At 38.0% G+C, this 24782-nt stretch overlaps 1 protein-coding gene across 2 annotated transcripts in view; it reads right to left on the bottom strand.

Moving 5' to 3' along the window:
• CSPP1 (centrosome and spindle pole associated protein 1) overlaps positions 1-24782 on the bottom strand; it is a 976424-nt gene that overhangs the window by 355447 nt on the left and 596195 nt on the right. For both annotated transcript variants that reach the window (XM_069220290.1, XM_069220291.1), the window contains one exon: positions 3703-3852. In XM_069220290.1, coding sequence (XP_069076391.1) covers positions 3703-3852 — 150 coding nt within the window. The remainder of the gene's footprint in view (positions 1-3702; positions 3853-24782) is intronic.

The raw sequence follows: 24782 nt of genomic DNA, 5'->3' as shown, positions 1-24782 counted from the left end.
AGTGCCACCCAGGTGACGTCAGAGACTCCTTCTGATAGGCTCCTCCAGGTGTTGCTAGCCTATCCTCTCTCCTAGGTAGCCAAACCCTCTTTTCTGGCTATTTAGGGTCTCTGTCTCTGGGGAAACTTTAGATAACGAATGCAAGAGCTCATCCGAGTTCCTCTGCATCTCTCTCTTCACCTTCTGCCAAGGAATCGACTGCTGACCGCGCTGGAAGCCTGCAAAACTGCAACATAGTAGCAAAGACGACTACCTCAACTCTGTAACGCTGATCCTGCCGCCTTCTCGACTGTTTTCCTGGTGGTGCATGCTGTGGGGGTAGTCTGCCTCCTCTCTGCACTAGAAGCTCCGAAGAAATCTCCCGTGGGTCGACGGAATCGTCCCCCTGCAACCACAGCCACCAAAGAACTGCATCACCGGTCCCTTGGGTCTCCTCTCAGCACGACGAGCAAGGTCCCTCGAATCCAGTAACTGTGTCCAAGTGGCCCCCACAGTCCCGTGACTCTTCAGTCCAAGTTTGGTGGAGGTAAGTCCTTGCCTCCCCACGCCAGACTGCATTGCTGGGAACCGCGACTTTTGCAGCTACTCCGGCCCCTGTGCACTTCCGGCGGAAATCCTTTGTGCACAGCCAAGCCTGGGTCCACGGCACTCTAACCTGCATTGCACGACTTTCTAAGTTGGTCTCCGGCGACGTGGGACTCCTTTGTGCAACTTCGGGTGAGCACCGTTTCGCGCATCCTCGTAGTGCCTGTTTCTGGCACTTCTCCAGGTGCTACCTGCTGCTGAGAGGGCTCCTTGTCTTGCTCGACGTCCCCTCTGTCTCCTGGCGCAATTTGCGACATCCTGGTCCCTCCTGGGCCACAGCAGCGTCCAAAAACACTAACCGCACGATTTGCAGCTAGCAAGGCTTGTTGGCGGTCTTTCGGCGGGAAAACACTTCTGCACGACTCTCCACGGCGTGAGGGATCCGTCCTCCAAAGGGGAAGTCTCTAGCCCTTGTCGTTCCTGCAGAAACCGAAGCTTCTACTGTCCAGTAGCAGCTTCTTTGCACCCACAGCTGCCATTTCCTGGGCATCTGCCCATCTCAGACTTGCTTGTGACTTTTGGACTTGGTCCCCTTGTTCCACAGGTACCCTCGACTGGAAATCCATCGTTGTTGCATTGCTGGTTGGTGTCTTTCCTGCAGAATTCCCCTATCACGACTTCTATGTCCTTTGGGGAACTTAAATGCACTTTGCACTCACTTTTCAGGGTCTTGGGGTGGGCTATTTTTCTAACCCTCACTATTTTCTAATAGTCCTAGCGACCCTCTACAAGGTCACATAGGTTTGGGGTCCATTCGTGGTTCACATTCCACTTTTGGAGTATATGGTTTGTGTTGCCCCTATCCCTATGTGTCCCCATTGCATCCTATTGTAACTATACATTGTTTGCACTGTTTTCTAAGACTATACTGCATATTTTTAGTATTCTGTACATATATCTTGTATATATTTCCTATCCTCTCACTGAGGGTACACTCTGAGATACTTTGGCATATTGTCATAAAAATAAAGTACCTTTATTTTTAGTATAACTGTGTATTGTGTTTTCTTATGATATTGTGCATATGACACTAAATGGTACTGTAGGAGCTTCACTCGTCTCCTAGTTCAGCCTAAGCTGCTCTGCTAAGCTACCATTTTCTATCAGCCTATGCTGCTAGACACCCTCTACACTAATAAGGGATAACTGGGCCTGGTGCAAGGTGCAAGTACCCCTTGGTACTCACTACAAGCCAGTCCAGCCTCCTACACTGATACAAAATAGGACATAGGTCTTATTTGATGGTATAGGCACTGGGATACCTACTTACACTGCACTTCTCACCAAGCATTAATAAAGGTTGAGTAAGCTGTCACCTGCAGATATGAAAGCAATGATTCTGATAAAAGGGAGAATTGTATTGCTCATGGAACAAAATGAAGAGAACGATGCCCAGATTCTGGGAATGCAAAACCTGGCGTGCACAATCATCTCAAAACATTTTTATTAATGATGTGGACAGGAAGATCACTCTTGGTGAGAAGGTCCTATGTCATGGTAAAGGGCCAAGTCTGTTATTCCTAGTTTAACTTGTATCTATTGTTAGAGCAAGAGACGCAATTACCTTTTCTTGCTCTAACAAAAGCTATAAGTTAAACTATATTGCCAATCCTTAAGACGAGTTACTAAGTCCTCCCTTTTTTCCCCATTGTTGGGATATTTTTGTTCACATACACACACAAGGTTGATCACTGTTTCTTGAATACGCAGGGTGTTCCTTTCAATTGTTCTGAAGAAGAGCCCCTTGATGCACAACTGACATGCTTCCCCAGTGGGTCAAAACGTAAAGATATCTACAATTTCTGCCTGTATCCAAAGCACTAGGCTGGACTAACACAGTCCTTGAAAATGCAAAGGACTTTTGCCAATTGTAAGGACATTATGAATTATGTGCTCTGACCAGGCTTTCATATAGAACGATTGTGAATGTTGCTCATGGATTTAGCTTGTTTATGTTTTACACACCATTTCTTGCACTGCAAGAGCACTTTTTCAACAACATTTTCATGAATTATCATTGTTTTATTCCTGTGTGTGTTTTTCAAATAATTTTATTTTCATACAATGTAAATGAATCCAAAAGAATCACTTCATGTGATAGTCGTGGTTGATGTGCATGGGTCCTCATTCCCACCTTTGGAGCCTCAACTAGATTTTTTCAAATGTTGCTATTATTTTTCCCTCAGCTTCATGTGATTTTTTTAGTCTAAAAAGTTTGTTGTGTTTCTATTGAATTTTCAAGTAAAGAAACAACAACATAATACTACCTTAGGGGGTTTTAAAAGAATCATTAGTATCATTAGCACAGAAAAACAATACTTTTTATTTAAATAGAAGTACTCAGTGTGTTTTCTTCTTAGAATAAAGGATAGCCAATAATAACAGTAGTGTACCTGTTACATAGTTATCCTATTTCGCACATTGGCAGCAGTTTAAAGTCAGCACCATGTGATACAACACAAATCATCATTTGAATTTGCTTTCATTTTGACATTTGAGTAAAACAGGTGTCTTACTCTCATCAGACAGACGGGGCTCAGCACTTCTAATTTTGGTATTTACGTTCATTTTCATGCAAAGTACAATCTAGTAATAAGTGGTCTTCAAATGGCAGCATATCCCAAAGGTTATTTGCATGGTTGTATTTTCTAACGAACAGGGGAGGAGTATTGTGCTGAGTTTAAGATCAAACATCCTCTGCTGCACTGTGTAGAAACACTACGTGTCTGCCTCAAAAATGAAGAGTTCCTAACTTAACCTCATTCAGAAATGCTTAAATAACGTTTAATTTGGACAACGAAACAAACAGTGTGCACTTCACAAATCTTTAGATGACACAAGTGGGGTACTCCAATGGACTCAGTTGAAATAATGTGTATCAAAATCGCAATACAGTTGAGGGCAGCTTGGTAACAAGTCTTATTGCAAAGATCTGTTTGTGAAATTTCATGACAGTTAAAACACAAAGCATGCCCTGTTTTCCCCATGCATCCTCTACGTACTCAATTTCTGGATGTACCTTGGCCAGTGAATACTGCTGTGTTCCACATACTGTGAGAGGGACTTCTGACCATAAAAAGCAAGTAGGGACAATTTATTGAAATTGCGAAAATGTACCTCCTCTTCCTTCTTTTTCTTTTTGTTCTGCTCCTCTTCGAATTCTTTTAACATTTTGGACCTCTGCTCAGCTAATCGTTTTTCCTCTCTTTCTTCTTCGAGTCTAACCTTTTCTCGCTCCTCTTCTTCTTTACGTCTCTTTTCATCAATCTATAAAATAAATACATCAATTTGCGATGACTTGCTATCATATTTTGGAAGCTGCATGTATGTTTTTCCACTTGACATCTAGGTACACATGAGAACTGCACAGCTTCCCAATGTCCCATGGCTACAGAGGATGCAAAAACAGCAACTACAAGTCACAGTAATTCTATTATAGAAGGCAAAGTAAAGCCAATCAAAAAACAAGCACTGACAAAACTTCCTGCAATAGGACACTGACGTCAGACCAAATGGTTGGCAGTGGTGTAGTGTTGGTATTCTTGATAGTTATTGTGGTTGTACAAGGGGTGGTGCTGTAGGTATTGCTGATAGTATTAATAGTGGTAGTATTAAAGATATCAGTGTAGGTAGTGGAGCAGGGCAACGGTGATGGTGGAATGGGTGATGGTAGGAGAGATAGTGTCAGAGGTGGTGGTGTAGTTTTATTGGTAATGATATTGATGCTAGCTTTGGTGACAGTGTGGGATGGCATTCATAGTTTTGGAGGGGTATTATTGGTGGAGAGGGTAGGGGAACTGGTGGTGGAAAGAGTGGTGGTGGTAGTAGTATTTCGGCAGTTATGGTGTTTTATTGGCTGTGGTGGCGAAATTGGTCTTATTGGTGATATTGGTGTTGGTATTGATCATATTCATTATGGTGGTATTGTGGTGTGGAATGGGAAGTTCTGACCAAGTGCGCACATATTACAGTGTGCATACACACACCCCCCCCCCCTCCTAATCAATTATTATTTATCACATAATAACTGCCTGAACCCAGAAGATGGCCATCTGTTGTGATAAAAAAAACAATTGGGAGATTATGTTAGTAACAGGCCCTCATTCAAGTCAAAACAAAAGGATTCAAAAACGCATGCTGCAGAAACAAATTGCATTCTGTATACAGTGCATGCATAAAACAAATAATTAAATGTAACTAAGTGTGATGGCTCGGGGTACTTTTTAGGTATAAACAAGCCCCACATGCATTTTAATGCAAGCTCCCCATTGGAAGAAGAATGATACACCAAACAGTCAATAGCAGGACAGTGAGTGAGAAATTCTCCTCTGAGTAGCGACTTACAATGTATGTTCACGATTATGGCTAAAAGACTTTGATAAAATTAAGCCAAGTTGAAGGAGTCCGATCTAAGGTTCCCTTTATATAGTATGAACAATATATAGTGCAAACAGCTGTGCTGTCAAACCAGACGTCAAAAGAAGAAACTTCACTACTCCTTTAAAACCAGGAGTTCCTAAGGTGTCAGAAACTAGGACACCACTGTTATAGTTGAGCAACCAATGAATTCTCTGTTTCCACCGGCAAAGAGCACAGGCTTCTCTGAAACTTAGGGGGGAAAACGCGTTTATGGGAACAGTTTGTTATGCCTTTTCAACGGCAAGATCATCAAGCATATTTGCTTGGGGCCCTAAAAAACCCCTTAGGTAGTCATAACAAAAATGTCAAGCATCGGAATGAAAGCACTAACATATCAGACAAAAAGAAAACAAGCATTTGCAATACAATGGGTCTCGCGTTTGCTCAAGTTAGTGCTATTAGCGTTGTAAATTCCTAACTGGACTTTTCTTGCCACATAAATTGAAAATGAAAATTAAAAGTAGTTGACATAAGCAAGTAGATTCAAAGTGCCAAGGCCGCCATGAGCATGAGCGCAAAGGAGAGACACAAAAGGAAAAAAGTTCACTCGCAGTTAAACATATCGGCAAATGTGCAATTATCTATGTAACAGGGTCGAGGGCCAAGGCGGTAACAAAGGAGGGACGACCGTAAAGCCTTTACCAATGATAAAGGATTTTTGAAAGGCAAGCCCATGAACGAGTGATAGAGACGGGCGTGCGGTGGGTGTGGTTAAAAGACCAGAGTTATATTACAACAGGCCAGAGTGCTTGCGCGCGCGACCTAAAAAAAGTGAATTAGCCATCAGGACTACATTGCACTAGCAAAAATCTGGTAAAATGATGTGCGCTGTCCATCGTAATTGTAAGCATTAATGCAACTTTATGAATTAAGTCTAGTGCCTTAAAAGGCGCAGCCACAAAGTGTTTAAAAGTGGAATCATAACTTGTTACACTAGTGAGAAGCACAAATAAACACTGAAAATCTGACACATTTAAAAATACACACGAATAATTGTAAACATTGAACAGCACTCACATTGTGTTGGTATAGTCTAGGAAAACATAGGTTCGCACATGAGAAATCTCAACAAATGGCAACATTTCTAATTTAACCTCACTAGATTCTTGAAAAAAAAAATAACAAAACTGATATGTCCTCCGATCATAACCACTGCACCATTTAGGGTAAAGAAACTACCAGACTGAGGACTCACACAGCTTAACTGCACACTCTGTTGGACAGCTTTTCTTCTTCTGTGCCACCCCACTGGTTTACCAAGGAAACATGTCCTTCACTGCCACCACGTCACCTCAACCCTGGCCCACTCTTTGCACACCAAGGTGGGAGGATAGAGCATCATCCTTCATGTCTAGTCTCTGCCAGTGCTTCTGTGTTTTAATCTGGTTGTTGTTCCAAAGGCCACCACCACTTTGCTCATGCTTCCTACTGTGGTGGGGGTAATCCCAAATGGACAGGAAACGCACACTGCCGTAGTGGTAAAGCTCTTCTCAGGTTTCCATGGAGCACATGTTAAACCATGAGCATATTAGGCTTAGCTCCCATCTCTTTTCTACTTCTATCAGCATCTGGATTCTTTGCGCCATTCTTTAGAAGAGTCATACAAATTTTAGAATGCCACTTCCGGTAAGTTTTTTATTGCCCCTTTACCTTAGGTCGCCACTTTCTAGCAATCTTTTTCCTCTATCAGATTGCCAGCAAGCCTATAAGCGGTTCAGCTATCTGAACAAGCTTTACCAATTCTGGATAGCTTGTATCTAGATACTTTCTTTGAGGGATTAAAGACATTAAACTATGTGATATTTCCCCCCGTGAGAGAGAGCAGCAAAATAATAGATGGCTCTTCTAGTTGAATATTTGCCATGCTGCTTGAGCACGCCTGATATTTTATTAGGGTCCTAAACTCCATCACGCTGGGCAGTGTGGCTCTTTTTGAAGCTGTAATTTGTTAGATTTTTCTCTGGCCTATATTTTGGAACAAGAGAGGCCAGGGAATAGGTGCTTAGGGGTCGAGGTCAGCTGACACACGTAAGGGGCAATGCCTTTGCACCCTTCCTCCCTGAGATAATGCCATTTTCCTCATTGGATGGTGTGGTGTTTCACATACAACGTTTGCCCCTGAGCTCCTGTGCCTTTCCTTCATATCTACTGCCACAAGCCCACAATGCTTCAAACTAAACACTGACCCACATGCTGCTTATGCCTCGTGCCTAGGCGCACAACCGACTAGCTTATACAGTAAGAGCTTATGGGAGGAACAGAGAGAGGCATAGGCAGAGTAAAATAAACTGTGGTCGGTACTAAAAGCATTGGCACACATCTGCGCAAGGGTTGAAGCGTATTTGTTACAAACTTACCACAACAGAGAAAAGTGAGATAAAGTGAGATAACTTGGAATGGACAGGCATGTTTCAGAGGTTGTTTGTTTCACTTAAGTTTCTAGATTTCATTACTCGCCAGCTAGCATCTTTCACCGCACTACTGAAGCAATGTGTGCAGCGGCCTGCAGCAGCCCATATCAGAAGGACTGGCAGCAGGCAGGCAGGCCATGATTAATTCCTAGAAGAAGTCACAGTATTAGCTGCATTCTAATCTTTGTGACCTCTTGGCTCTGGAAGACAGGACACCCCCATCCCGCACCCCAGGAAGATATATCAGGTGCTTGCATGTCACAAGCACAAGTGCTGCTAATTTTCTTATTATTATTATTATTTCAGCCATATGCCAGGCTTCACACCACCGTCTTCCTGAGCCAATTCTGAAACCATCATCATCTCTAGATATATGTAATACAATTCATCTTAATAAATATTGCTTTCCAATCACCTTTATTGTTGTCTCATTCACCAGTTTAACCATTACCGCAAAATGGAACCCCCTGTGGGTTATTCATTTGAGGGCATGTGCGAGGAAACAGTACAGCACTCAGAACAGAGACACCGAGTCTAGGTAATATAATCTCCCCGGGGTAAGGACTCAAGTAGTTTTTTAGGTTGAGCCTGGTAGCACGCATGCACTGTCTGCAAGACATGCTGTATTCACTGTATGGGCTTACAGCCCCGCCTACAGCCAGCATACTAGCTTTTCATTGGTAATTTGTGCTGTCCTTTAGAAAGGCTTACATTATATTGGGTAATATTTGTTATCTTTCCTGCTCATAGTTTTGTTGTGAGCCGCACAATCTGTTTGCAGCGCCTTAAGGGGCTCATGTGTATTTTTAGGTAGTGCCTGGCATGGCATGTTCATTGTACCCATGGGTTTTATAATGTTTTCTTTTGTAGAAACATTGCTAACATTGCTAACATTGTGTGCCTTTGTATCGGTCACAGTAGCATGAAGTGTCTTTATTCAGTTCAGAACGAACCATTTTGTTTTTATGGTAATGGACTGTTGTTTCGTTTATATTTACGTAGACTTGAGTTGGTATATTTTGAATATCTATATTTCAACTGCACAATTTGGTGCAGCTCCTCAGCGGAAAGTGCTTTTTTCCCATAACAGACAGTGTTCTGCTTTTTGCAATGGACTGTTGTTTGGTGTTATATTTAGGTACTGGTTGTGTTATTTGGTGCTATATTTATATGGTGTTATATTTAGAACTACTTATGTTAAATATACAGCACTCTGGGTTGAGTAGCCACAGCACATTTTCAGCACCAGTGTCGTAAACAAGTTGCGCTCACTGCATCCCATGTATTAAACTCTCTGTGTGCAGTGCACACTATATCTGCACCTCATGTATTTACTTATAACTCTCAGTGCACCTTGTGTGATACACAAGTAGTGCTTACAACACATAGTGAATTAAACTCCCAAAACGTAATACTTAATTCACCCCGTGGATTACAAACACATTTCAGTGAACTTCATGTAAAACACGGCCACAGTTAATGTCTGGTGCTATTTCTAAAGCACATAATGCGAATGAAGTTTTCAACAAGTGTAATCTGCCGTTCAACATGTCTCAGCAGAGAACACCTTTTAAATAGAATAGTAAGCATGCAAAATAAAAAAATGACTGCGTGGGTGCACCCTGGAGCCCTATCACCACCTTTGCTTTTTTGATGTTATAATGTTTGAAATGATGCATGCCTACTGCACTGTAGGCGCAACCATACATATACGGCAAAGGAGAAACAATGACATTTTGGTATATATCTACAATTACATATATTAATATATTAGCACATACTTATATGTGTGCATATAAGCATATTTATGCATGTGGCTTCTTGGAAAAAGTTTGTGTTGTTCAAGTTCTATCCTTTTTAAAACATCTATCCATCTATATTTTTGAGGCACTTTTATATTGCACGAACCGGAGAAAAAGTTACTCAACTGCTTTATAGAAGCAATAGTTACATTACACAAGGGCATAATAAATTCATTAGGCACAGGGATATCAATAATGGGCCAAACAACACAGGATGTTCCACTCCATACGTTAAACATGCAGAGCTTGGTGTACGCTGTGTTCATTGCACCCATGGGTTTTATAATGTTTGCTTTTGTAGAAATATTGCTACCGTTATGTGCTTTTGCATCGGTCATAGTACTAGAAAGTGCCTTTATTCAGTCTGGAATGGACAAAGTTGTTTTCATGGTAATGGGCTGTTGTTTCATTTATATTTACGTAGATTTGTGTTGGTATATTTTTTGTATCTATATCTCAACTGCACAATTTGTTGCAGCTCCACAGCTGAAAGTATTTTTTACCCCGGAACATTTTGTGTTCTGCTTTTTTTAACGGATTGTTGGTTGGTGTTATATTTAGGTACTGTGTGTGTTATATGGTGCTATATTTATACAGTGCTAAATTAAGCACAACTTGCGTTAAATATACAGCGCTCTGGGTACAGTAACCACAGCATATTTTCAGTACCTGTGCCTTAAACAAGCTGCGCTTACCGCATCCCATGTATTAAACTATCCGTGTGCAGTGCACACCTGGTCAAAAATATGTTCTGTTTGCCATCCATGATCAGTGCAGGTTGTATATTTAACACGTTGCGACCACAGCAGCATCAGTGTCAAACACTTATTATACTCAAGTTCACAAACACACAACACTACTTGCACCCCCTGTATTAACTGATAGCGATTAGTGCATCATGGGTGTTACAGACCTAACATTTACACCACACAGTGAATTGAAGACCCTGGACTTAATGTATCCAGTGGATTACACACACCGCTGTGCCGTTTTTGATGCGCACAATGTAAATAAATTATTTCCAAATATGGAATCTGCCGCTGTACATGTAACAGCAGAGAACATGCTGTGCATAAATGCGGTGGTTGGGCATAGGAAGGGATAATGTTTTTGATGTTTTCTCCCCTCTCCCTCCTCTAGCTGTGCTATTAGTGAGGGCCAACCGTCACCTCCTTATAGCCGCGGGTGCAGGAGTGGAAATTTTATTGATGATTTTATTAATCAATAATGTACCGGCCACTGATGAACTAATATGTGAAAAACGGGAGACTTTTGTAAATGGCCACCATCATTCATTTTGTTTTCTACTTAGGCTAACTTTAGCTAAAATTGCAGATGTTTTTCATTGATTAATGCTTACCTAAAAGAGTATGAATAATAGTTTATAGACGTGTAGACAGCTACACCTAGTAGGTTTTTGTGTTATGTCTTACAAGGTCAGATTTATTAGGTCATTGCTCGAGTTTGACTGTCCTGTTGTTTAGAATTGTCACTAACGTGGATGGAAGTAGATGTTACACTGTAAGACGTTTTCTTCCTGAACATGGAGTCTTGACGAGATGGAACAATGGATCCACAGACGAGACAGAAGAGAAGAAGAAATTGTTATAAATTCAGTCTAGCTAATGATTACGTAAATGTAACTTAATAAATAAAAATTCAGTGTTTTATGAATGTGTATCTTTTAGTTATCTAACTTTAAGTTTATTGGCTGAATTGTATAAAACCCCATGTCTTGACCAATCATGAGTTTTGTAGAACTTAATATAATGTTCTGTCACCTATTCCTGGTTGTAGTTGTTCTCATTGGGAGAGAGTTGGATTAGTAAAGTGGATTTGCTGTTGATGCAGACCAGACCTTACGAGATTTTTTCCAGTGAGATGAAGGCTTGCAGACTTATAGATCAACCTACAGATGGTGTCCCCTTGCTGAAGTAATCTTCTTCTTGTTGTTGTTGTATGGGTAAAGTATACAATGTGTATTGATATATGCGTCTTTTGTTTTATAGGTACCAGCTGCAACTCAAATTAATTGCTGCATAATGATAATATTTTTTTGCCTACCTAGAACTAGTAAAATTGTTTTTCTAAATTTGTGTTTTTAAATTCTTTTTACATGAAGCTCAACATGTTGGTGCTAATTAGTGGTTAGTGAGGGAATTTGTCTTTACATACTCATGATTTATATTGACGTTTCTTGATTTATTGCGTAAATGCATTATATTTCACTGATGCAAATATTGGTGTTATTAAGGTGTGTTATAATACTTGATTTAATTTGTTTACTTTCTTTGATTAAACTCCGATATTGTCCTGCCATTGATTAAGTTTGACCAGTGACTTTGTGTTTCACCACTGCGCATATTAGTTGCTCAATGTTCACCAGTAGCACATGGTATGTTTTGTTCAGTTTAGCCGCCTATGGGCTTTGACATGGCATTAGCCATTACTTTCTGTATTCAGTTTAGCCGCCTATGGGCTTTGACATTGCATTAGCCATTACATTCTGTATTCTGCCTATTGGCTTTGACATGCTGTATTCAGTCTAGCTGCCTATTGGCTTTGACATGATATTATACATTGCATTTTGTATTCAGCTCAGCTGCCTATTGGCTTTGACATGCTATTAGACCTTACATTTTGTATTCAGCTCAGCTGCCTATTGCCTTTGACATGACACTAGACATTGCATTTGATATCTAGGTTAGCTGCCTATTGCCTTTAACGTGAAGTTAGACATTGCAGTTGAGAATCCAAGCTGTATTTTTCCAAGCTGTGTTTTTGCACAAGATGAACCAAGCTGTTTTCGTCTCACAGTAGACTAGACCTGATAAGAGAGGGTACATTGGGTGTTTTTCTCTGCTCGAGCTTGGGAAGAGGAGCAGTCTAGGAGATCTGGCCAATCTCCAAAGGCTTGCGTAGTTTTCCCGAGTCTGAGAGGAGGGGGCACACCTTTGTAACGGATGACACGGGCTTCCGAGATTTAGATTCGAATCTGCCTGACTTCGTGCTGGAACTTGGCGCCAGTTGCCAGCATCCCGTGTGGGTAGATAAATCTCTTTCTTGCAGCTGACAGGAGTCATCATCTTGAAGACCCTAGAAAGATGAAGCTGTAAATAGTTTCTCACACGGTGAAGTATTTGTTTTGCTTTGCATTCAATATCTTATAAATATAACCTGCTGTGTATATTGCAAACTGATATATTTTGTTTTTATTGAACGTGTGCTTGAAATCTAATAATTCGTCCCTTACGAAATTGCGGTTGCGGAAGAATTAACAACAATAAAAGTCTTCTTTGAACTCAGAAGTGCATTCTTGATATGTTATGTAAATGCTGAAAACGAGATAAGAGAAAAAGCACCACAGATATATAAGGCATTATAATCAGCCGTTGATGATTTTATATGCTTATCATTTATGTTTGAGAATTATTTTCGTGACTTTAGCGTTGTTAATATAGGGAAATAAACTTAGAATCCTTCTTAATAAACTGGTGTGGTTGTTACATAATGATTAGATTATTGATTTCTTGTTTATTGATGTTTATTATGACATACATCCTTGACATCCCCTCAAATCAATGTCAGGTCGATCCGTTGGCCTAAGGCGCGAAATCCACTACTTAGGTTGAAGTTAATAGCTAGGATTTCCCGGCGCTGGAGCACGCGTCTGTTTTGCTCTTGGTAACTTTCATAGACAAATCTCTACTTTGCAATAAAAAAAATATGCTGAATAGAAGGACGATAATCTTTACAGCGTGGCAGAGCTACAAAGGATTCTACCATCTCTGGCTGCTCTACACTTTTTGTTTTGCTAATTTGTGATCTTAAGTTTTCTAAGGGTGGTTACAAGGTCACTTTTGTATTTAAAAGCCTTTAGGCTGTTTTACACGTAAGGGCTTTGAAATGTGCTTACACCTTAAATCTTTTTTAGATCAAGGAGGATGCAACAAGGAGGTCTGTATTCCCGGGAACAAGGTTAAATACTTTGATGTTGGTGCTAAAGGGACAAAAGACCAACATTATGAACATAACTGTTACGATCCTTAATGCTGGTAAAACTGGCATACATGTGGGTTATTGGGATGTAAACATCTTGTCAATTGCTCTAAACCACCGTTTGTAAAGGTTTCCACACTACCCAAACTTACTTTTAAAGAAGATCACTTATTTGGTGGTGAACGTAAGTTACATTCCGGGTTTGGGGCTTTTTAAAAATTTACCATTATGGGAACAGGCAGAAAAGGTTATAGTATAACTGTTGCAAATATGACATTACAACATGGATTCTAAAGGCACATCAGTAAACTTGGAGTAAAAGACAGGCACACAATGAGCATTCTGTCTCTATATTAATATATTAGCACCCACATTTAGGCATAAATAAACATATTTATATGTACTTTACTAAAACAAGTCTGTGTTATTAATGTTTTGCTCCCATGAACAAGAATCTCTCTATAAAATTTAGGGGCACTTCTATATAGCGAGAACACGCCCTCAAATTACTTGACCATTTTATAAAAGCGCCAGTTAAATTACACAAGCACATATCCAATTCCTTAGGCACAGGATTCATTAAAAATTTAATGAAAGAACACAAGATGTTCAGCCTAAGTGGGATTTAAACTTTGTTCCACAGTTATCTATCTATCTACCTAGCTATCCAACACATATAAAATGAGCACAACATCAGGTTGTGTCAGTGCTTAATTTGTACATAAAAAAACCTCCCAGTGCCAAAGCCCTCCTTTTAACACATGCGGCTGCTGCAATTAAATGTACGAACACGGAATACTGAGGAAGCGTAATCCTGATGCCATCTCGGGCCTCTTCAATCCATTTACAGCCACTTCCTGTCCCTTCAGTTTACTCTTGCAGCTTTTTGCTTTCACCCATTGTGAAGCTTTTTTATTTTTCTCTCCCGCAGTCTTTCCCAGTTGTGTTTTTTTGCTTGCAGTAAATGCTTGAGGCAGAAAAAATAAGTGTTGGGCCTCACAAATAAGGACCGGTGCCCCACACCGGAAACAATAAGCACAAATTAAGCACTGGTTTTACGGACTCCATGATATTTGTTTAAACTGCGTTGGAAACAAACAGAAAACTATTTATTATTTTTATGATTTGCGACCACTTCCCCTACCACGAACTGTTTAACATACAGTGCAAAAACACTCTCCTTGTGCCTAATATGTAGCGCTTAATGCATACTGTGTTCACCATGCTGCTTTTTGCAGTGTTGTTCTGCTTTTGGTACAGGTTTCCATCTCAAGAGCGGTTAAAAAGAAAAAGCTAAGAATACTCTATGTTCACTGCACAACTCTGTTGTTTAAAGGTGTTTCACCTTCTGTCCCTGTGTGGAAAATACGACATGCTCAGTGCAGCTTATGTATTTGACAAGTTGTACCCACAGCAGCCCCAGTGTCAAACACACTGCGCTCAATATGGTTTATGCATCTGTGGCAAGCACATTGCCACACACCACACATGTAAATATATGTTATTAGAGTCATTATTATTATTGGAAAGGTGGAAACCCAGTAATAGTCATCAATGTTGCATACACCGATAGATACCGTGCCACACGTCTGCGTATGTTTACTAAGTACATAGGGTCTAACTTTTTAATGTGGGCCCCAATGTATTTATAAAGCCACATTTTACAAATAAAATAAACACACAGTTCATTCCAGCTTAAAAACTTCGTACTGATATGGAAATTTTCAAGCAGCATCGAACTTCAGCCACAGGTCGCTAAGGCAGATTCCATTCGGTCGCATACATGACGTGTCAAGGATGCCTAAAGGGTTCAATTCACACTATTATGCAACAGTAGCAAAGGTATTTACATACTTGCTTCAGAAAAAAAGTTTAATTAACACCTATACCTGTAACAAAACATTCTACGACCAATAGCTGCAACAATGTCTGCGTACTGTAAAAGTTTAGCCAATTGGAACACTGTCGAAAGGGATGGCTTCTTGCTTATTTGCTGCCTTGCCATTGCCACGGATACTTTTTATTACTTTAATTCTTATTTAAACCCTACAGAAATGTAACAAAGAGTCCTTACTTTTATTCCTTTATAGTCTCTCTATCTGTCTCTTTATCTATCTATCTGTCTCTCTATCTCACTAATGTCTATTTATCTCACTACCTGCACCCAGTGTAGTAACGTATAGCGCTCACTGCACCTCCTGATATGTTACACAGAGTGCTTACAGCACACAGTAACGTACGATAACTCATCTTAATGCAGTCTGTGGATTACAAACACAATTCTGCGAACTCCATATAAAACATGGGTACACAATGCACCTTTTGATCTTTCAAAGGCGATGGTTTGCGTCACTGAAATCACTTCAAACTGACAAATCGCCGCTCAATATCGCCCAGCAAAAAAAAAAAAAAATGACTGAATAAAGCACATAATAAGAGTGAAAAAAATGGAGGTGTAAAGAGGCGTAAAGCCCTATCACCACCTGTGTTTCTTTGCTGGTATAATATTTAGAATCATGCATGCCTACTTTGGGCGCAATCCTACAAATTCGGTGGGAGAAAAACTGTGTGTCTTCAGAATGTTTTGTTTATGAGAACCATTGCAATCTTTAACAGCTTTAATAAATACGATAAACTTAATGTACCCTGTGAATTACACACGCAGTTCAGTCAACTACGGGAAAAAAACAGGTACTCTTATGAAGCCTTTTGCACTTTCTAAGGGGATGGTCCGCACAATTAACAAAATTCTCTCAAAATTGTAATCTGCTCCTCTACATCTCTCAGTAGAAAAAGCATTTAAACACTACAAGACATACTAAGCAATGATGCATACCTACTTTAGAAACAATCCCACATATAGGCAGAGGGAGAAACTAACAGTCTTCATAATGTTTTTTTTTTTTAATCTAGGTATGTGCCGCTTACAGTACAAGGCACTCTTAAGCACAGTGCCCACAACACTTGTTAACTTCGCCACATTCATTGTATCTGTGTTCCTGTGGTGCTTTTTGCAATGTTGTGATGCTTTTGGTATAGGTTTACTTCCAAATCGTGTTGGAAAACATATCACAAAAAGCATTTGTGGTCCCTAATGGGCAGCGCTATGTGCATAACTACATCCATATGTTTTTTTTTTTTTCGGTGGGGGGAATGCAATGATTACCAATGTATGTGCAGCTCACAGTACAACCAACAGCTATACACAGATCATAAAGAGCACTAATTAAAGAAACAGCAATCAGAGTACAGTATGTGGTAAACACACCATATTTTGTGCACTAAGAAGCTGCGCTCAGTGCACCACATGTATAGAACTCTCTACATTCAGTGCACACCTCTTCTTAACTATTTTAATTTTCAGTCTCTGTGTGGTAAATACCCCATGATCATTACACATTCTGGATTCAACAGGCTGTGTCCACACCAAACCCAGTGTCAAACACATTGCACTGCGGCTCCCCATTTATCAAACACAAACCACTACCTGCACCCCCTCTGTTAACTTATAATGCTTAGTGTACCTTGTGTGTTAAACATGCAGCACTAAAACCATTCACTTAATTAAAAACACTACCGTCAATGGACCCCATTCCTTACACATGTAAAACAATACATTTGCAGAGTTTGGATACTTTCCTACCAATCACATATTATATACTGGTAACCATATAGCACCCAGATCACCTACCGTTACTACAACATACAGTGCATACTTCGCTGTGTTTAGTGCACCCTTTGTGTCTTTATATATACATATTTCTTTTAGCAATATTACAATATATCAATTCTAAAATTATTTGCAGTGTCCCATCATACTGGGAACATTGCAAAAAAGATCTGTTTGCTATGATAAGACAACTTGGAATACCAATATCTTTCCTGACTATTTGCTGCTGAAACAAAATTGCACCATTTAATAAATATACTATTACGAGCTCAAAACATAAATGAATGCACACAAAAGCACTTTGAAAATATGCATTGGGAAACTAAGTGTAAATTAATACAAGATCCAATTACATGTGTAAGACATTTTGACTATCAAGCTAGGAAATTATGTAATTGCATTATAATGCATGAAAATAACCACAATGGAAAACTAACTATTCCCCACATATACATGCATTAGTATGCATTAAAAAAAATACCACGGTATGGGATAATAAACCTAAAAGGAGCAATTTAATTTATTAATACATATATCCCATGTGCTAAATCATAAGAGCCACAATTACAACCTTTAACAGCACTACAAACACTGCAGACAAAAAAAACAAAAGAACATTCAAATATCAATATCCTAAATACCCAATGCTACAAACAGTAATACTAGAGCCTTTACCACTTGACAAAATAGATAAACAGTTACAAGAAAATATTCAGACAATTCATGAAGCTATGAATACACCCGAATTAAATACAATAGATTTTGTAATTTGTTTGGAAATAATACATTTGGATGGAGAGCAATATAGAACATTTTATAAGAAAAATAATAGAAAAAAAACAATTTTTTGAATGAAGTTACCAGTAGAATGCTCAATAACTATAACTTAGTTATTTTACAAGCTTGGAAAGGAAACATAGACTTGCAGTTTATATTAGATGCTTATGCTTGTGCTTTCTACATAATTTCATATATCAGTGAATCACAAAGAGGAATGAACAAAATAATTGCACAAGCTGCAAAAGAAGTACATTACAATACAAATATAAAAGAACAACTTAAGCACATAGGCAACACATTCCTAAACTGTACAGAAATACGTGCTCAGGAAGAAGCGTACCTCATTCTTCAAATTCCATTATGAAAAAGTTAGTGATCATTTGTATTTATTAATATTAACCCTCCAGAAAAAAATACTTATTTAATGAGAGATCTAGAGAGTATACATTCATCACCAGATACACCAACTAACATTCAATTTAAAAATATCACAGTAAAATATACCAAACACCGAAAGGAATTAGAACAATGTACATCTGCTGATTGCACATCTAAATATAATTATAAGCACAAAACAAAAATAACAAAAGCTTGACAAATAAAATTTACTCGCTGAAACAATGTTTTACAGCTCAGATGAGGAAGAAATAGAAATAAACAACCAAAACCAAGAGGAAGAAAATATACACATAGACACAAACTATACTTTAAGTAAATTCAAATGTAACAGAATTATACGCTAATACAGACTGAACAAAACCACTGACACAAAGAGCTATTATAGAGGATTGTTAATGTTCTATTATCGGAGGGAAGAAAACAAAATAATTTTAATTAACAATAAATACTATGAAAAATCTCTAAGTTATGATTTCCACAATAAATATAATAATAATGAAATCATTATAGAACTTAATAGTAACAGCAATTACACCGCCTCTATAACAACAATACCATCTGATACTACATACAATGATGCCCAAAATAACAAACAGCAAATTATATATGACTTGTCATTGGATGTAGGTATTAGAGGCATTACTGAAGAAGAACCCCTAACTAATTCTATCTTACCAGATGACAAATACAATAATATCATGCATAATGTAACAGAGGAACAACTAAACTTTGTTTACCATCATTTACATAGGATCAAAACTAAAGAAACACCATGATATACATTTTGCACTGGCGGTGCAGGAGTGTGAAAGAACTTTCTTATTACTGCACTTTATCATTATTATGTTACTACAATACCAAAGCAGGAGAAAATCCAAACATTTATTTATTGCTTACAGCCCCAACAGCCAAAGCAGCACATAATATTAATGACAAAGCAGTATACAGTACTCTCAAAATACCTGTGTCACAAATTTTAAATTATAAACAACTAACTCATGAACAAAGAACTGCTCTGCAAAGTCAACTACTGCATGTTAAAGTGCTACTAATTGATGAGATGTCTATGGTTGGAACACATATGTTTAATATTATACATCACAGATTACAAGAAATAAAAGCATCCAATCTACCATTTGGAGTTATCTCCATTTTAGCTTTTGGAGACTTATCATTAAAGCCAGTTTTTGACACATAAATATTCAAAAATGGAAAACATTCATATGGGCCACTAAGTACTAACTTATGGGTAACACATTTTAAACTATTTGAACTAAGAGAAATAATGTGACTGCAAAATGACCTTCGATTTGCAGAATTACTAAATGGATTAAGAGAAGGAAAACATACAGAACAAGATTTATCTCAAATAAAACAATGCGAAAAAAACAGAAAACAGTATTATCAAAACTATCCCACATATAATGTCAACTAACAATGAAACAAATGACATTAATTATAAAGTTTTATTAGAACATATACAACGATATCCCGTTTTCTGTACAACAGCACAGGACACAGTTCTGATTTTCCAGAAAAAGTAAAACAAACAATACTGAAACAAATAGCAAAAGATCCAACAAAAGCTATGGGACTTGCACACACATTACACATTGCTTTAAAACTACGGTATGATTTAACTTAGAATGGTGATGTAAATGATGCTTTAGCTAATTGAGCTTCAGGTGTAGCTGAATTTGTTGCAAGTATTAATAATACACCCTTTGTTGTTTGGTTTGCATTTTATAATTAAAGTTGGAAAAATTTACAAGAGGAGAAAACAAACACTAGTATCACTCAAACATTTCAGCAAATTGGACACCAATACCTGTCATTTTCAATTCACTAAAACATTTCTAACAATTACACGCAAACACTTTTCATTACAGCAAGCATCTGCACGGACTATACATAGAACATGATGTAAAACTATTGAACCACTTTATATACACTTTAACAATAGTAAAATAAATCACTTGCATTATGTAGCTTTAAGCAGAGCAAAATCTATATGAAACATATAAATTCAAAACTTTAATGAACACAAAATTATAATACCTCCAAAAGTAAAGCAAGAAATGCAAAGATTAAGAACAAATATGCCATTACAAATATCTGTACCACAAATAGGCGCATACCGTACATATTTAAAAATTATAGCACAAAATATATGTTCACTTCAATAAATTTCAAATCAATAGCATCACACAAAACCATGATGAATGCAGAAATGATTTGTTTAACAGAAGTAAACACTACTAGAAAAGCAACAAAAGACGACTTCTTTATACAGCAACATCATCATATAATATTTGGCAAATACCGTGACAAACCATGGAACTGAATATTACCACAAAAAGGAGCTTTTCCTACTACGTATTTATGAAAAGCAACAAGGGATTGACATTATACACTTTAAACTACATATTTATAACAACAACAACTTAGTTGTAATATTCCACAAACCACAAGATTATGGAACATTAGAATCCTATTATAGTGATCACAAAGCATTATCAGTAGCAATTTAAAAACAACAGAATTTAACTTATTATTTTCACTCATTTCAGATGCTTACTATTCAAGAAATTACGGCATTAAATGTTTTAAAAAAAAAGACGTACTATAAAACTGTCAAACAAGAAAACAAAGTGCTATACCATCTAGCATTACCAGATGCAACAGGAACAATAAAGACAACTTGTTACCATGAAGATGTCTACACTCAAACAAAGGGAAAAAATTGAATTACTAATTTGGAACTTTCAGGTCAAAAAACAATACAATTATCATAACAAAACAATCAAAAATAGCCACAATTACACCAATGGCCATTATGGAATTGATGGTAAAAGAGGCAGAACATATTGTGGAGCCACAGCACCAACAGCATTGCCAATAACAGCTAAAAAAGAAACAAAACTTAAAAGACTGATGACTGTTTGCAGAACAATTGCCAAGGTAAGTCAATACGCTGCACTCATAAAGACTATAATCAGCTCCTTTCATTACTCTCTTCAACTATAAAAGCAAGGTATAATTGACAAGTCAGCATGCTTAAAAAATACATAAATTTAAAAATTAAAGTTGCATAGAACCCAAAGGGAGCAGATGCACAAAAAATCTATAGCATTCAAATAGGGAAATGCTCTAATAAAAATTAGCACTACAATAGGAAAAATACAAACCTAGGAACACTTTTCAATCACAAACACATTGGTGAAGCTCTTTCACAATATAAACATCTACCACACGCCAATAAAATAATTCTGGAACTCTCACATCATTCAAACATACTGTCCCCTCAACTTCTATAATACTCTCTTCCATCAACTATCTGTAACTCAACAACATACAAACACACAACTTTTACATCATTTGCTCTCTATTACTTCTCTTCTCTTTATCCTTCCACGACATATAAATGTTAATATTCAATTACTCAACTCGCGTACTAAATAAAACTAACGTTCACACAGATTTCTTAACTCCTACTCTTGATATAACTAACTTCCAGCACTAATACGATAAATCATTAAATCTCTCCGAAATTCACTCACCTAGTAACACACAATATCAATTCCAAACTCTCTCTCAAATACATATACACACCCAATTTCTGCATCATTTGGTCACTCATCTTTCCCTTACTCTATCACACTTTATACTACCTCAAACTGTAATTCTATATGTTTTATAACTCTCCTCTCATACTAACTACATTTCTCATCCTAACATTTATTCGAAACACATAACAGTAAAGACACTAAACAAAAAAACAAAATTAAAGCCAATATATAACATTGACTTAAATACTGCTACAGTATTACAAATAGTTTTTAAAGTAGCCCCTATGAACCTTAAAACTAAACAATACACTTTTTAGAATACAGTACCTTATTTCTTTTGTTTTACTTATATACACCAAATTCTCTATCATTTACTCACACGCTCTCTCTTTTCACTCTTAACCTTTGCTCTCTCTATTCAATCTTCCTCTGAATTAAATATCCATATATCTATCCCTATCTCTCTAACCCTTTTGTCTCTTTTCCCTATACACTCTATCTCTATAAAGCTATCCCTCTCTCCATCTCACACGCGTTCTCACAAAAAATCTCTATCTAGACATTATCTTTCTCTCTTCACTTTCAATCTCAATCAACTGTCCATATAGCTCTACCTACCACTAGTAGGTTCCTGCAATACCTTTTCCATTTGACTTTCAGGCTATCTTTCGCTCGTTCCTGCTCTATTTATCTCTGTCTACACCTTATTGCTCTCTCTTCATTCTAACTCCCATTACTCTGCATATAACTCTACCTCCACCTCACAGCTCAAACTTTAATAACATTTGCCATTTACCAACACACAATCTATTTTATAAATATTTTAAATCAAATTTAAAATATAATATACACTACATTTAGTTTAAATTATCACACTTATATACTAGACTAACTTCAAAAAGGAGCTCAAAACCTACCTCTTCAACTAGCATCTACAACAAGCGCCTATGTAACCTCTTCAATGACAAGTCAAATTATACAAATACTACCATTCCCATATTTAAAAAAACTATATATATTTAGATTAATTTACTGCAACACTTCAAATTCGGCACCTTTACTAATTTTTGAGCTTAACAACAACAACTCAGTGCTCTTTTAAACTTAAATATTTACAAACAAAATATTAATTTACTTTTAATATCTTCTAACTCTATACCTTTCTCTTTTACTCTTTCTCTATATATATTCTTTCTATATATCTCTAACCATATATCTCCCTTTTCTCTCCAAACATTATCTCTATCTTTTCACCAAACCTCTCAATTCTTGCAACAGATATCTCTACATAGCTCTTCTCCCACCACTCTCTCTCTCACTCTTTTCCTCTCTCTCTGTCACTACCACTCTATGTTTACTATCTATCTCACTACTCAATCTACCTCTCAATTATTTCTCCATATCACTATACAACACAAAAAATATTAACTTTTTCACGTTCCTTTTTTCAAGAAGAGGACATTAAAATTGCATTTATTAATGGTCAGGAAACACAACTAAAATTAATAACAATAAATTACTCATTGGACTACAATAATAATAATAATAACTTTTATTCGGTATGAAAAGAATTCATCCATTACAATAAATAATCTCCAATACATGTGTTAAAAATAGCAATAAAACCATAAATAATAAGAACACCCATCAGGAATAAAAACATATATAACCACATGCATAGAAACAATAAAATAGAAAGATTCATTCTAAAAACTCTACATTGTTACGCCAAGTAATAGCCCCCTTCAGGAATGATCCCAGCCCCTTCCACACCAATACATCTGAGGCCATCTGCAGCCACATGAAAGCAGGATGATATCGCACAAAACCCTTGGGCCTTAGGAGAGGTAATAAAAAACGAGTTCTGAATGGTGCATAAAAAACACAAAACAAAGTAAAACGGGGCAAGGTCTGTTGGGACACCCATCACAGGGGCAGGGTCTAATACATTTGTCCCCATACTGAACTAACGGGAAACACAGATTACTTCTGATGATCCCCAAACGGAAACGGGTTATGAGAGACCTTTCCCTCACATCCTTTATCTCTAAGAGATAGCGCTCAGGACCTACCCACATCTTTAACATAATGAAATCCCTGACCGATTTTTTCCCTAAGGCCTCCCCCTCCCTCCTGTTCTTCTGGATTCTTAAAAAATTCTCCTTAACCCATTTCTTATCACAACTGGTCAGGCCTTCAGGATAATCAACCAATTCAGGCCGCCCCAAATCACGAGCCATCTTCCTTATGTGCATCAACCAGGGAATATTCTTTACATTGTCACAAGCCAGACAATCCTTTAAGATATCCCTATTCAGAGTGGCATGTTCGTTAGTCCAAATTGAGATCCATAGCAGAAGGGGAGCCAACTGAATAGTGTCCTGGACAAACTCAAGTTCCAGCTCCAAATGAAGGCTAAAACCAGAGATATTTTGTCCAACTCCCAATAGCCTTCTACAGAACCGATTTTCTTCCACCGTAAGTGCTCGGGAGTCCCTATACCCCCAAAGTGCAGCACCATACAGCAGGACAGGGAGGCATTTCCGCCTATAAATTTCAAGCAAAGGCTTGATGGGTTTACTAACTACCCTTACAGCAAAGTCAAAAGTTGGGCCAACTGCTGCATGAAAAAGCGCACCCCTTCTGGCAATACAAGGTTTCCAAGATCCTTTCTCATCAAAAATAATCCCTAGGTATGGAAACTCATGGACCCTACTAATAATTTGATCCTCCACCCTTAGCTCCCCCACCCTACTCAGGGGTCTTCCACACACCATAAAATGAGATTTCTTAAAATTGACCTCTAAACCCAAAGCTGACATAAAGGAGGCATAAGCTCTAACTATTTCCCGGAGACCATTCATAGTACGGGCCATGAGGACTGCGTCATCCGCGTACGTTAGCACAGGGATATCAGTACCATTCACCTTTGGAACATCCCTACAATGTTTCATCAGAAAATCAGACAATCCATTCGTATATAGAAGGAACAAAGTAGGTGCCAGAACACATCCTTGGCGCACACCCCTTGCAAGTTTAAAGGCCTCTGAGCATTCCCCATTCGACCCCACCCTCACATTTGCAGCCGTCCCAGAATGTAGATAACGGAGCAACTCTACAATATTAGGATCCAGCCCTAGCTGATTTA

Source organism: Pleurodeles waltl, chromosome 2_2 (genome assembly GCF_031143425.1).
Source record: "Pleurodeles waltl isolate 20211129_DDA chromosome 2_2, aPleWal1.hap1.20221129, whole genome shotgun sequence".
Lineage (NCBI taxonomy): Eukaryota > Metazoa > Chordata > Amphibia > Caudata > Salamandridae > Pleurodeles > Pleurodeles waltl.
Note: the sequence above shows the minus strand (reverse complement) of the source record. Positions and strands in the feature narration are given on the sequence as shown.